This window comes from Diorhabda carinulata, chromosome 6 (assembly GCF_026250575.1).
Source record: "Diorhabda carinulata isolate Delta chromosome 6, icDioCari1.1, whole genome shotgun sequence".
Taxonomy (NCBI): Eukaryota; Metazoa; Arthropoda; class Insecta; order Coleoptera; family Chrysomelidae; genus Diorhabda; species Diorhabda carinulata.
This window is the reverse complement of record NC_079465.1, coordinates 1295888-1310429: the sequence shown is the minus strand read 5'-3', so window position 1 is coordinate 1310429 and position 14542 is coordinate 1295888. Positions and strand designations below refer to the sequence as shown.

The following is a 14542-nucleotide window of genomic DNA, read 5'->3' as shown; positions in this document are numbered from 1 at the left end:
TTCTTTTCCGTCTCGCATCCCGAACTCCGGAGGATGATCATGCGTAACGTCGTCTCCGTGGGTAGACAAAATATGTTTCGAATACAGTCGAGAATTTAAAATTTCGAAATTCGTACTGTACGAGGTCTGTTTCAATGAAATTGTTTCGTTTCGATTTGATATTGATTAAAAACGAACCGCGTATCGGATATTTTCGTCGATTTTTTAGTGTAAGCTTTAGATTTGACATAACCTCACAGGAAAATGTCCGTAGGTGTTAAATATGGACTGCTTGGAGGCCAATTTACGTCACTTTTCCAGGAAAATTGCTCCGTCCAACTTGAACCATATTTTTTGCTTATAAATATTAAAATTTTGTACTAAAAAATCATCTAATTTCCAATATAACGATTTAAAATTGCTGTAAATGTACGAGGTACTTCTGAAAGTGTCCTGAGACTTCAATTTTTGCACCAACTGCATTTTGTATGGGTACAACTACAAATTTTCGTTTTTGAAGTTAATCTACGCTTGGAATGTTCAATTTTCTATTAAATTTCCCACGTGCTATATTTTTAGAATGAGTTGTGTACGAAATAAATAAAAAATCAGTTTGAATTTGAAGTCAAACAAAGACAAACTTCATATCCTGTCTAAAGCAATAAGCAACATCCCGATTCATTTCCAATATACGATTTTTCCTTTTTCCGTCTAAATACTCGGAAAAATTATTGTGGGTATGTGACATTTATATATAAAGATTGTCTCGGATGCAGAAAAACTGCATTTTCGATATATAATTTCGCTATGGATTTCAATAAATAGTGAAATGTATTGAAAATCCAAAAATATAAGTGTAATTTTCAAATTTTCAGGAATTTTTCTCAATTTTCCATCTGTATTCTGAGCAAATTATACCTTTCTCGAAGTTTTCTATGGAAATTCAGCTGAATCTGGAACATTTTCAGATCAAAAGTGTCCCTTTTCAAAATATAAAATTTTTTACCATAACTTCTAACTCAATTTTATATAACTCGCTTTGTAAGTTCAGAAAGAAGTTGCTGTATTTTTTCTATGATAGTTTCAACGTTCTTTGTTCGATTTTTTCGAATTGCAACGTTGCCATTTCACGGCTGTAGATACTATAAACTTATATAGTGTAATTTTTCAAAAAAAAACTACTTCGATTTTGTTTAACCCTGTATATTTCTTACGAATTAGAAAATGGTGAATCTAATGAAAAATCAAAAGACACATGTTTTCTGAGTCGATTCATGTCAAAAATAATTCGATACCTCAAATAATTTCAAAAATATGACATTTTTTATGCAGACATGTTTTTTTTCAAAATTTCTGGATTTTTTTATATAATGGTTGAAAATATAATTTTACATCGAAAATATGCGGTTAACTATGTATTTTTGTACGAAAAATCCAAAAATTATGTTATTTTCCGTATCAAATGTAGAGTTTTCCGGGAAATCCGATTTCCATTGATTTTTCTCAATTTTCCAGCTATATTAATGATTTTTCCGAGAAAATCATATCTTTTTCGAACTTTTCGTATCAAAAAATCATTTTCTATAAAAATTCAACAAAATCCGAAACATTTTTTTTCAATTTTCAGATCGAAGGTGTCCCATTTTAAAAAATAAAATTTTTTACCATAACTTCCAACTTAATGTTATATAACTCGCTTTGTAAGTTCAGAAAGAAGTTGCTGTATTTTTTCTATGATAGTTTCAACGTTCTTTGTTCGATTTTTTCGAATTGCAACGTTGCCATTTCACGGCTGTAGATACTATAAACTTATATAGTGTAATTTTTCAAAAAAAAACTACTTCGATTTTGTTTAACCCTGTATATTTCTTACGAATTAGAAAATGGGTGAATCTAATGAAAAATCAAAAGACACGTGTTTTCTGAGTGGATTCATGTTAAAAATAATTCGATACCTCAAATAATTTCAAAAATATGAGATTTTTCATGCAGACATGTTTTTTCAAATTTTTTGGATTTTTTTATATAATGGTTGAAAATATAATTTTACATCGAAAATATGCGGTTAACTATGTATTTTTGTACGAAAAATCCAAAAATTATGTTATTTTCCGTATCAAATGTAGAGTTTTCCGGGAAATCCGATTTTCTTTGATTTTTCTCAATTTTCCAGCTATATTAATGTTTTTTCCGGGAAATTATATCTTTTTCGAACTTTTCGTATCAAAAAATCATTTTCTATAAAAATTCAACAAAATCCGAAACATTTTTTTCCAATTTTCAGATCGAAGGTGTCCCATTTTAAAAAATAAAATTTTTTACCATAACTTCCAACTTAATGTTATATAACTCGCTTTGTAAGTTCAGAAAGAAGTTGCTGTATTTTTTCTATGATAGTTTCAACGTTCTTTGTTCGATTTTTTCGAATTGCAACGTTGCCATTTCACGGCTGTAGATACTATAAACTTATATAGTGTAATTTTTCAAAAAAAAACTACTTCGATTTTGTTTAACCCTGTATATTTCTTACGAATTAGAAAATGGGTGAATCTAATGAAAAATCAAAAGACACGTGTTTTCTGAGTGGATTCATGTTAAAAATAATTCGATACCTCAAATAATTTCAAAAATATGAGATTTTTCATGCAGACATGTTTTTTCAAATTTTTTGGATTTTTTTATATAATGGTTGAAAATATAATTTTACATCGAAAATATGCGGTTAACTATGTATTTTTGTACGAAAAATCCAAAAATTATGTTATTTTCTGTATCAAATGTAGAGTTTTCCGGGAAATCCGATTTTCTTTGATTTTTCTCAATTTTCCAGCTATATTAATGTTTTTTCCGGGAAATTATATCTTTTTCGAACTTTTCGTATCAAAAAATCATTTTCTATAAAAATTCAACAAAATCCGAAACATTTTTTTCCAATTTTCAGATCGAAGGTGTCCCATTTTAAAAAATAAAATTTTTTACCATAACTTCCAACTTAATGTTATATAACTCGCCTTGTAGACTCAGGAAGGAGTTGCTGTATTTTTTCTATGATAGTTTCAACGTTCTTTTTTCGATTTTTTCGAATTGCAACGTTGCCACTTCACGGCTGTAGATACTATAAACTTATATAGTGTAATTTTTCAAAAAAAAACTACTTCGATTTTGTTTAACCCTGTATATTTCTCACTAATTAGAAAATGAGTGAATCTGATGAAAAATCAAAAGACACGTGTTTTCTGAGTGGATTCATGTTAAAAATAATTCGATACCTCAAATAATTTCAAAAATATAGAATTTTTTATGTAGATATGTAAATTTTTTTTCAAATTTCAGCATTTTTTTTTTGACAGGATTTTAAATACATATTTCAACTTTATTCAACCTTGTATATTTGTAACAAATGAGAAAATGAGTGAATCCAATGAAAAATGTCAAAAAACATCCTTTTTTTGAATCGATTCATGTCAAAATAAATCGATATTTCAAATAGTTTCAAAAATATAGAATTTTTTATGCAGATATGTAAATTTTTTTTTCAAATTTCTGCATTTATTCTTTTAAGGGTTCTAAATAGATCGAAAATCGGCGGAAAACTATGGAAAATCGAGTATTTATGTACGAAAAATTGAAAAATCTTGTAAATATCCGTATGAAATGTATAATTTTCCGGGAAATTGTATCCCTCTCGGTTCGCTACTAATTTAAAAGGTAACTTTTTTTCCACAACCAAAACGTGCATAAAGTAGTTCAATTTATTTTGTATCGACTTTGATGGTGAAGCGTTTCGGTAAATAAGAAATTGGCGAGTTTGCGCACAAGGCGGTAATAACGTTTGATAAACTTGAAGGAATGTGGTACAGCGTAATGTCCTTCGAATAGCGCCCTATATTGTACTCAAAAATGAAAATTTTCCGTTTAACGACGCGGCTTTTTCTAACAAAACTTTTATTTTCTTCAATAATAAATCAGTGATCCGGAATTATGTACACATCTCCTTGAAATTTGATTAAATTTCATCTAGATCACCAATAATTCATAACAGACAGTTTTATCGTGTTTTTACTACGAAAAATGTGAAAAAAAAAATAATTTTTTTCATTAATATCAAAGTTACTAGTGACTAAATGGACTTAATACTGAAATTAATCATAAAATGATTCCCATTTCGATAATTTTCACGTTTCTTAGAATTGTTTTAACTGAGGGGTAAGTTTTTTTTGAATTAATAACTTATTTGATAGAAAAAATAGATTTTACATTGAAAAACTCGAAAAACTTCGAATACAAGACATCGTAGAATGTAAATAACCAAACTCTAAAATATTAAACTCGAAATTTATATCAAAATGATACCGAAAACAAAAACCGTGTACTAAAAAAAATATCGTTTCAAAATTTTTTATTTTTTCACACTTTTTTCCATTATACCCTAACTACAAATTACATACTATCACTAATAATATATACGAGAGCGTTTACGTAGTGGGATTGTGGCAAATTAAACACCAAAGTGTACTATTTCTAATATATTTTACGTACAATTCAGTTTTATACAAAATGGACTTTAATATAAAAGAAAAATTGAAAAAATATAATTTTTTTTTAGAATTAACGGTAATAATATCATTTCTGATCGACTTGCTAACGTAACTCAAACGATTTCTCGTCTTCTCGAAGGATACGACATTAGATTGAGGCCTAATTTTGGAGGTGAGTGTATAATTGATTTATTTTTCGCTAAAAAGTTAAATATATCCACAACTTCGCATATATCATTACCAGATAGTGAGTTTCCATGGGCCTCTAGGAGGCGATCATACCAGGCACCAGGTATCTCGCAAGGAGCTGCAGGAGTCGACGTATAAACCTACCAGCTCGGATACCAGGTACCTAGGAAGACATCGCCGTTGATATATTCGAGTTTATCGACCCCAAAAACCCTCAAGATTCATATTTTCGACCAGGAGTTCACGTATAAACTTGACACCTGGTACCAGGTACTTAACAAGTCATCACCATTGAGAAATTCGTGTCCAGCAACTTCAAAAATCCTTACGATTTAAAAATTCGACCAATTTCATAACGAATTTACACAGGATTCCAATAGACGACGTAGATGTCGGCCACCTTGGGCACCAGGTACCTCGTAGGTTTTTTCGGTCGTCGTATTCGTGTTCGATGACCACAAAAACTTGCAAGATCCATATATTCGATAAATTCCATAACGAATTTCTACAGGGCTCCAGGAATCGACGTATAAACCATCCATCTCGGGCACCAGGTATCTAGCAAATCATCGCCGTCGTTATATTCGTGTTTAGCGACTGCAAAAAATTCCAGGATGTGTATATACGGCTAATTTCTTAAAGAATCTCGACGGTATCTCAATAGACAACGTAGATGTCGTCCATCTCGGGCACCAGGTACCACGTAGACGTTTTCTGGCATAATATTCGTGTTCAGCAACCCCATAAACTTCCAGGATGTGTAGATACGGCAAATTTCTTAAAGAATCTCGACGGTACCTCAATAGACAACGTAGATGTCGCCCATCTCGGGCACCAGGTACCACGTAGACGTTTTCTGGCATAATATTCCTGTTCAGCAACCCCATAAACTTCCAGGATGTATAGATACGGCTAATTTCTTAAAGAATCTCGACGGTACTTCAATAGACAACGTAGATGTCGCCCATCTCGGGCACCAGGTACCACGTAGACGTTTTCTGGCATAATATTCCTGTTCAGCAACCCCATAAACTTCCAGGATGTGTAGATACGGCAAATTTCTTAAAGAATCTCGACGGTACCTCAATAGACAACGTAGATGTCGCCCATCTCGGGCACCAGGTACCACGTAGACGTTTTCTGACATAATATTCCTGTTCAGCAACCTCAGAAACTTCCAGGATGTGTAGATACGGCTAATTTCTTAAAGAATCTCGACGGTACCTCAATAGACAACGTAGATGTCGCCCATCTCGGGCACCAGGTACCACGTAGACGTTTTCTGGCATAATATTCGTGTTCAGCAACCCCATAAACTTCCAGGATGTATAGATACGGCCAATTCCATAACGAATCTCGACGGTATCTCAACAGACAACGTAGATGTCGTCCATCTCGGGCACCAGGTACCACGTAGACGTTTTCTGGCATAATATTCGTATTCAGCAACCCCATAAACTTCCAGGATGTATAGATACGGCAAATTTCTTAAAGAATCTCGACGGTACCTCAATAGACAACGTAGATGTCGCCCATCTCGGGCACCAGGTACCACGTAGACGTTTTCTGGCATAATATTCCTGTTCAGCAACCCCATAAACTTCCAGGATGTATAGATACGGCAAATTTCTTAAAGAATCTCGACGGTACCTCAATAGACAACGTAGATGTCGCCCATCTCGGGCTCCAGGTACCACGTAGACGTTTTCTGACATAATATTCCTGTTCAGCAACCCCATAAACTTCCAGGATGTGTAGATACGGCTAATTTCTTAAAGAATCTCGACGGTACCTCAATAGACAACGTAGATGTCGCCCATCTCGGGCACCAGGTACCACGTAGACGTTTTCTGGCATAATATTCGTGTTTAGTTACCTTATAGACTTCCAGGATGTGTAGATACGGCCAATTTCTTAAAGAATCTCGACGGTACCTCAATAGACAACGTAGATGTCGTCCACCTCGGGCACCAGGTACCACGTAGACGTTTTCTGGCATAATATTAGTGTTCAGCAACCTCATAAACTTCCAGGATGTATAGATACAGCTAATTTCTTAAAGAATCTCGACGGTACCTCAATAGACAACGTAGATGTCGTCCATCTCGGGCACCAGGTACCACGTAGACGTTTTCTGGCATAATATTCGTGTTCAGCAACCTCATAAACTTCCAGGATGTATAGATACGGCAAATTTCTTGAAGAATCTCGACGGTACCTCAATAGACAACGTAGATGTCGCACATACCGAGCACCAGGTACCACGTAGACGTTTTCTGGCATAATATTCCTGTTCAGCAACCTCATAAACTTCCAGGATGTATAGATACAGCTAATTTCTTAAAGAATCTCGACGGTACCTCAATAGACAACGTAGATGTCGTCCACCTCGGGCACCAGGTACCACGTAGACGTTTTCTGGCATAATATTCGTGTTCAGCAACCTCATAAACTTCCAGGATGTATAGATACGGCAAATTTCTTGAAGAATCTCGACGGTACCTCAATAGACAACGTAGATGTCGCCCATCTCGGGCACCAGGTACCACGTAGACGTTTTCTGACATAATATTCCTGTTCAGCAACCTCATAAACTTCCAGGATGTGTATATACAGCCAAATTCATAACGAATTTCCACGATGCCCCAGGAGTCAACGTATAAACCATCCAACTTAGGCACCAGGTATCTAGCAAATCATCGCCGTCGTCATATTCGTGTTCGACCTCAAAAACTTCCAGTTTTCCATTTTCATTCAAACCGAATTTCCACAAGACTTCAACAGTCGACGTAGATGTCGGCCACCGTGGACACCAGGTGCCACGTAGACCTTTCCTGCAGTGATATTTCCAAGGGACTCGACTTCAAGTGACTTCAGGAGTCGACGTATAAACTAGACATACTCGTTTTCTGAAAATCTCTACATTCCCAATTATACAACAATTTATCTGTGGAAATACGCAAATTTCCAGTTGGTAAACGCCTCGAAATCGAATTTTCTCGATTAGTAAAAATGAGATGTCAGATAAACGTAGTTCACGACTTGTTGGGGTTGTTGGATGTTGAACACTTCAGACGATTAAGACATGAAAGTGACAGCTACATCTAATTCGTTTTTTTTCAACGACGACTCCATTAAGAATACACCGAGCCGCAACCAAATCAAGAATTGAACGACCTTCGAAAGTTTAAAATGATATTAATTTATTTTGGTACATACGAGGGAGATTCGATAATTGCAGAATTCGATAATTGGATTTTGGTTAAGTTTTATCAACTAGATTTATGAATTAAATCGAATTTTTTATTTTGGAGTGTCTAATTTAAAAGAACAGGCTTGGTTTAAGGGGGAAATGACGTGAAGTATCGAAAAAGTCAAAAATAATTGTTGTTTATAGTTTTTTCCGGTTGTGTGAATATTTCCAGTAACTTTTTCACGGTTTCTTTTGATTTTATTTTCAGGAGATCCCCTTCTGGTGGGTATGGATTTGACAATCGCAAGTTTTGATGCCATTTCCGAGGTGAATATGGTGAGTTAAGTTTTGGAAAAATGATATTTCTTTGTTTTACGATTCAAATTTGGAAAATTGTGTAAAAATAGTTGTGCGGCATCTCTAACATGGAAAGTATTTCAGGATTATACCATTACTTTGTACTTAAATCAGTATTGGAAAGATGAAAGACTTGCTTTTGGTAGCGATGATGAAATTCTAACCCTTTCCGGAGATTTTGCCGAAAAAATTTGGGTGCCGGATACTTTTTTCGCAAACGACAAAAATAGGTACGTGCATTCAAATTAATACGGTCCTGTAAACCTAAAATTGTCCTTATTACATCCATTTTTTCAGTTTTTTACATGACGTGACCGAAAGGAATAAACTTGTGAGGTTAAATGGCGATGGATTTATAATATACGGATTGAGGTTCACGACAACTTTGGCGTGTATGATGGACTTGCACTACTATCCTTTAGATTCGCAAAATTGCAGCGTTGAAATTGAAAGTTGTGAGTGATTTTATAATAAAAACTTCCTGAAATCGAATCTAATCAATTATTATACGTGATTTGGCATCTACTTTTGTCAGATATTGTCGATTAACGTCCAAAGTCATGTTGAAATATTATTATTTTTAAATTTTATCATCCTATATCTCAAAAACACTATATATATTCAAATCGTGGTTATGTTTTATTGAAAATTATGTATAGCAGTAATGAACATAGACAAATTAATATTATTTATCATAGATGGTTACACTGTAATGGACGTGGTAATGTATTGGAAATCGACTCCGGTTCGTGGTGTAGAAGATGCCGAACTTCCTCAATTCACGATAATGGGTTGGGAAACAAATGATCGAAAAGAAAGATTGGCAACCGGTACATATCAAAGATTGTCCCTCTCTTTTAAATTACAAAGAAATATCGGTTATTTCATATTTCAAACTTATTTACCCAGTATATTGATAGTTATGTTATCTTGGGTCTCTTTTTGGATCAATCACGAAGCTACTAGCGCTAGAGTCGCATTAGGTAAGAAAATTTAATTGAAATTATAAATTTATACCACTCCGAACTTCATTATTTCGTTTCGTATCTCGAAAACTCAATTTTCTTGTTACTTTAATTGATTAAATTGAATTTGAAAACTATTTGTTGAACTTTGAAAATTAATATACGAAAACGAATTGTTTTTTTAAGGTATAACAACTGTTTTAACCATGACTACAATCAGTACTGGTGTACGCAATTCCCTACCTAGGATAAGTTATGTTAAAGCTATCGATATTTACTTGGTGATGTGTTTCGTTTTCGTTTTCGCTGCACTTTTAGAATACGCAGCTGTTAATTATACCTACTGGGGAGCTAGAGCCAAAAAGAAAACTAAGAAACAGAAAGACGGAGAAGATATTAAAATAGGTAAAGGTATCAATTAGTTTCAGTAGTCTACAGAAAAATTATTAAATCCGGCAACATTGCGAATATTTGTGTAATATTTTAATATTAGTTAATATACTCACGATTTATTGGTATTCCATTATTTTTTTAGTTCACTTTTTTTCAAAACCTCTGTTTTTTATTAATAACGTTTAAACTAAGTGTTCAAATTTACACACTATATCACAAGATTCGTTTACACAAAATGTACGTTATTCAGAATATAACTCAGCAACTCATATCACAAATAAAACGGAAATAAGCAAATTATACACACACTTTTGGGAGATAAACTAATTTTTCATCACTTTATAAGTTATTTTTAAAACAAATAAGAGAAACACACAAAAATCAGTCACCGACTTTAAACTAAATGAAAATTCAAACGGAAACCCCTCGAAATAAACAATGGACTCGCCTGAACGAATTCTGTTTGCTAATTACGTCACTTAAAAATGATTTTCAACGCCATCTGTGTATTACAATCCGAATTTAATAACTTATTTATTAATTTTTAGGATCCAAAGTATCGTCAGCACAATCGAGTGTAAGTAATCAAGATATTATTGAACTAAAAGACGTTAAAATGAGTCCCATTGCTTCGATAAGAAACAGATACAATTCTAATTATACATACGATTCGGATCCGTCAAAATTCCCTCCCAGTTTTCGAATTTTAAGAACGCAAAGTCCGTACATCTACAGAAATCCTGCTGGACTTAGACATAGAAGCAATAGAAGTAATGAATTATTTATTATGTCGAGTGAATAAGTAGCGAAACTTTTTGTTTTAGGTAATTCTATTCATAAACCGACGATGTTCCACGCTCTTAGAAAAGGAGCTTCGGTTCTAAAATCGTCTATGCCAAAAATTAAAGACGTTAATGTTATTGATAAATACTCGCGGATTATATTCCCTGTTACATTTTTATTTTTCAATATCGGTTATTGGATGTTTTATTTTTTGGAATAAATAAGATGGATTTGTTGAAAGATTTTAAATTTGTAAACATATCAGATCTGACGTGAAATCATACAAAACAATGTTGCCAACTGTACACAAGCGTTTTATTATCTTAAAGTCTATGAACTTGAAAATATATGCGCGTCACTTATTGGCAACAGCGCTCAAAACGATTGAAGTGAAAACAAAAAACATTCAACTGACGCTCGAATTGTAATAGTCCAGTCAAAGTTATCATAATATGGATTTTAAATTGATTTATTACAATTTATTAATAATTAAATAGATATTGGTAGGTAAAATAGGTAAATGACATAAATGAATAAACATGAAATAATTTTATTAATATGTTATTTACAATAAAATTACTATAACGGTTGACAGCTCAAATTATTGGTTTTTATCGGTCACATTTACTGCTTTGTTCTTCAACAGGTTTTTTATACTTGGAAATTAATTTTAAATCATTTTTGTATTGAGCAAGTGAAAATAATACATAACTTGCTTATAGTAAACTTGTTTAATTAAGCTAAATTATATATCTAGTGGATAGAATCATAACTGATAAGTTGTAACATCTGCCATGATTAGAAGTCTAACCGGCTATTCAAAATGAATGACTTATTTTAATAATGAAATTTATATAATTTTGAAACCAAAAGAGAATTTGACTGTACTATAATTTGGACTCACACACCCGCGGCAAATTCTTCTTTATCGTAACTACAATAAATCGGATGCTGACGTTTTTAAAATGTTTAATAGCAAACGTTGGAAAACCGTAAGTTTTTACTTTTTTGAGAAAATCTTTTAGACAATTTAAATTTTGATTATACCATTACCAGATTTTCGTAAAATGGGGTAACGTGACAAAATACACATCTCTGTTTGATTTAGTAATTATTTTGACATGTGTTTTCTAAGGCTCCCAGTTAAAACTTTTAATTATATAGCTGAATCAATCTAAGACATACGTCAGCTTATTGGGGTAAAAGCCATAGAATTAATATTGAAAATAAAGTGTAACACAAACTCCGAAATCAGAATGCATTAGAGAGAGATAGATACGTGTATATCATTGTTGTTTCTCTTTTTTATCATCTGTTCGTGCTCACTTAAAAAAGCTTCTCTACTTATAATATTTACTCTATGGTAAACGCACTTTTTTTTAAGTTTTTTTCTACTATCTTCGTATGAGAATATATTGTTGGTTAGTATAATCAGCATACGTACAATATAAATCATGTTTATATTTTGAATGAATAAAATTCAATTTAGAACGGGGTTGGATGAAAAATTAATATTTCAAAAACAGAAGTGAACATAACAGAAAAAGAAATTGGGTTAGATTTAACAAATTGATACATTAAATCGTATTTATCAGTCGTTAACATCTTTATACATGCGCATTAACGTTGGCAGATTCTTTGTAAGAACGAACCTAGTAATAACAATATTATCGATACACAGCGTTGCCGTATTGATATATTTTTCAAATATTTCGAAGAAAATATACGAAATTAGTAAAAATATATTAAATTATAGTATGTGTGTATAGAAATTGTTGTAAATATTTATATAGAATAATAAATAATGATGATTTTGAAAGTGTGTATTTATTTTCCAAAGATTTAATTAATTTTATCTCATCAATTTCTGTTTTTAATTAATATATGTACTTGAAATTTTCAATATTAAATAGCTTAAAAGACTATTTTGAAAATTTTTGATATACAGGGTGTGGTATTGAAAAAACTGTAAAGAGTAATATTGATGAGGTGTGGATTATTTATGGAATATTACCGGGTACCTACAAAAATTTCTACCTACAAGACATTGATTTGAGTAATTATACAGGATGTAGCAAATTTAAACGTTTCTATCTATTCCATTTAATTTAATATCGGTTTCGGGATGTTTATATATCATTTGTTGGACTTCAAGGAAACTTTTACCTTTCGTTTCTGGTACAAACACGAAACAGAAGATGGTACTGAAGAAACACCAACCGGAAAATACCCAAAAAGTACCGAAAATACCGAACAAATCGTTTAAATAGTTATAACAAAACGTAACAGACGCAGTGATGAACCAACAACAAAAAGCACCTATAGAAGACGCAGTTTGTTTATTTTTACTGGGGAAGAGTTCGGAGATTAAGCTCCAAGGAACGGTATTGATACCGAAATTATAAGAAACGATGTAAGATATCAAACTAAATAGAGGTAGGTATCTAATAGAATTTAAATCGAAGTTACGGGATTGCAAATAGAAGAATAAACCGAGCAAAGCCAATGAAATACTCATACCGAGACAAGATGCAATTAGAAGAGGTCTTCTACCGAAATGATCGACCAAAAACGGCGCTATAAAACTAGATAAAAATAAACCAACGCCGACTATTAAAGCAGCTTTATCTTCTGATATATTAGAGCCAGCCGATTCGAATATGAGTTCTAAATGATACAAAATAGAGCAATAACCACCGAGATCTTGAGTAGCTAGTAGAAAACAACAAATTATCAAACATTTCCTTAATACCGTATCTGATGAAACGGTATATTATCTAACAATTATTGTAAGTTAACGAAAGATTTTACTAAACGCATCAATCCAGAATCAAAATTAACAACAAAAATAACATAACTTCTATGCTATGAAATACGAGAAATTGTATAATGTGTTGCCGACATTTAGGGGCATCACTCTTTTAATTTAAAATTAATTGGTTAATACTAAAAGAATTTATTTTTCAAGTGATTAAATATCAAGTTTATATAGTAAAATAAAAAAAAATGAACCTTTCGATTAAACCAAGAAACTTTTTTATCAAAAAGCACGTGTATATTATCAGATATTACGTGCATGTTATTGTTAAATGTCAATTATTAGAAATGGCATTACAGTATAAAAAATTTTTTCAAGTTCCTGTTTGGATGTTAGGAAGTTATTTATACAAATCAAATCTGCGTCATGCAGAAATAATTATTTTAAGCAAATAAATATTATTATTCAGTTGACTAATGGTTTTACAAATCGTAACGTCATCACGTTCTGATCGAAGTTCACAATTACGTGATTACAATCATTATGAAGTTATATTTTTTAAAACCAACGTTAATAAACTATAGCAGTCTAATTTGTGGGAAGTGTAAACATCAGTATTTTTGATCAAATTAAAACAGTAGAATAAAATTTTTAATTGACATATAGAAATGATTTATTGATACTTATCATCAAAAGAATATAAGAAACGGGCGAATGTCGTAGCTTATTTCAAGTATTTGACAAGTAACTGTTGCCAAAAGTAAATAATAATGGGTGTTCCAATTATTTTTAATAGAGAAATTATACTTACTCGTTAGAATTATAAATAAACATACGTATTTACGAATGTCAATCATATTTTTTAAAATTCGTATTTTGTTAACACTAAATTATTAAAAAATGATAAGATCGGTACTGTATAATCGGTAAAATTGAATGAGGAATGTTTGAAATCTATACTTCTCGAGATAGTGAGGTTACTAGCAGAGAGGGACTATCATCTGCTATTATTTTTTCTTATATAATAAAGTATCATTCCAAGAATAGTTATTGAAAAAGAAACAAAGTACTGCCCTGAAAAATAACGTAATTGCAAAATTTTCTGTAATAGGTCAGTGATTTCGACCTAAACAACTTTTATTGCAACATTGATAACCAATTTCATACAAACGCGACAAAATTATAAAAATAAAATTATTTCGTCGTATTGTAAAGAAATGTTGACGTTCGATTTAATAGTTGGAATAATTGTAATTTATCCATATAATTTATATTACTAAAACCGGAAATGACAGATGACTTAGTAGGCGTGGTATTATAATGAAGCAACTCACTCACTATTACCAACTAATTACAAAAATAACTAATTAAAACGGATTATCTTATC

At 31.9% G+C, this 14542-nt stretch overlaps 2 protein-coding genes across 4 annotated transcripts in view; one reads left to right on the top strand and one right to left on the bottom strand.

Annotated features, from left to right (window-relative positions):
• Positions 1-14542, bottom strand: part of LOC130895854 (gamma-aminobutyric acid receptor alpha-like) — a 60545-nt gene that overhangs the window by 24825 nt on the left and 21178 nt on the right. Inside the window, exon 1 of one of the 3 annotated variants that reach the window (XM_057803417.1) lies at positions 10282-10456. The exons of 1 other annotated variant lie outside the window; for it this stretch is intronic. In XM_057803417.1, the coding sequence (XP_057659400.1) occupies positions 10282-10343 (62 nt within the window). In that variant the 5' untranslated portion in view covers positions 10344-10456. Of the gene's footprint in view, positions 1-9727; positions 10457-14542 lie in introns of those variants that run through there. One more of the 3 variants, XM_057803419.1, reaches the window with a different exon arrangement.
• On the top strand, positions 3903-9669 carry LOC130895859 (gamma-aminobutyric acid receptor subunit beta-like). Its single transcript, XM_057803428.1, has 7 exons — positions 3903-4185; positions 4586-4689; positions 8168-8235; positions 8341-8486; positions 8554-8711; positions 8955-9239; positions 9408-9669. The coding sequence occupies exons 1-7, from the start codon at positions 4133-4135 to the stop codon at positions 9641-9643; spliced, it is 1050 nt and encodes a 349-aa protein (XP_057659411.1). The 5' UTR covers positions 3903-4132; the 3' UTR covers positions 9644-9669.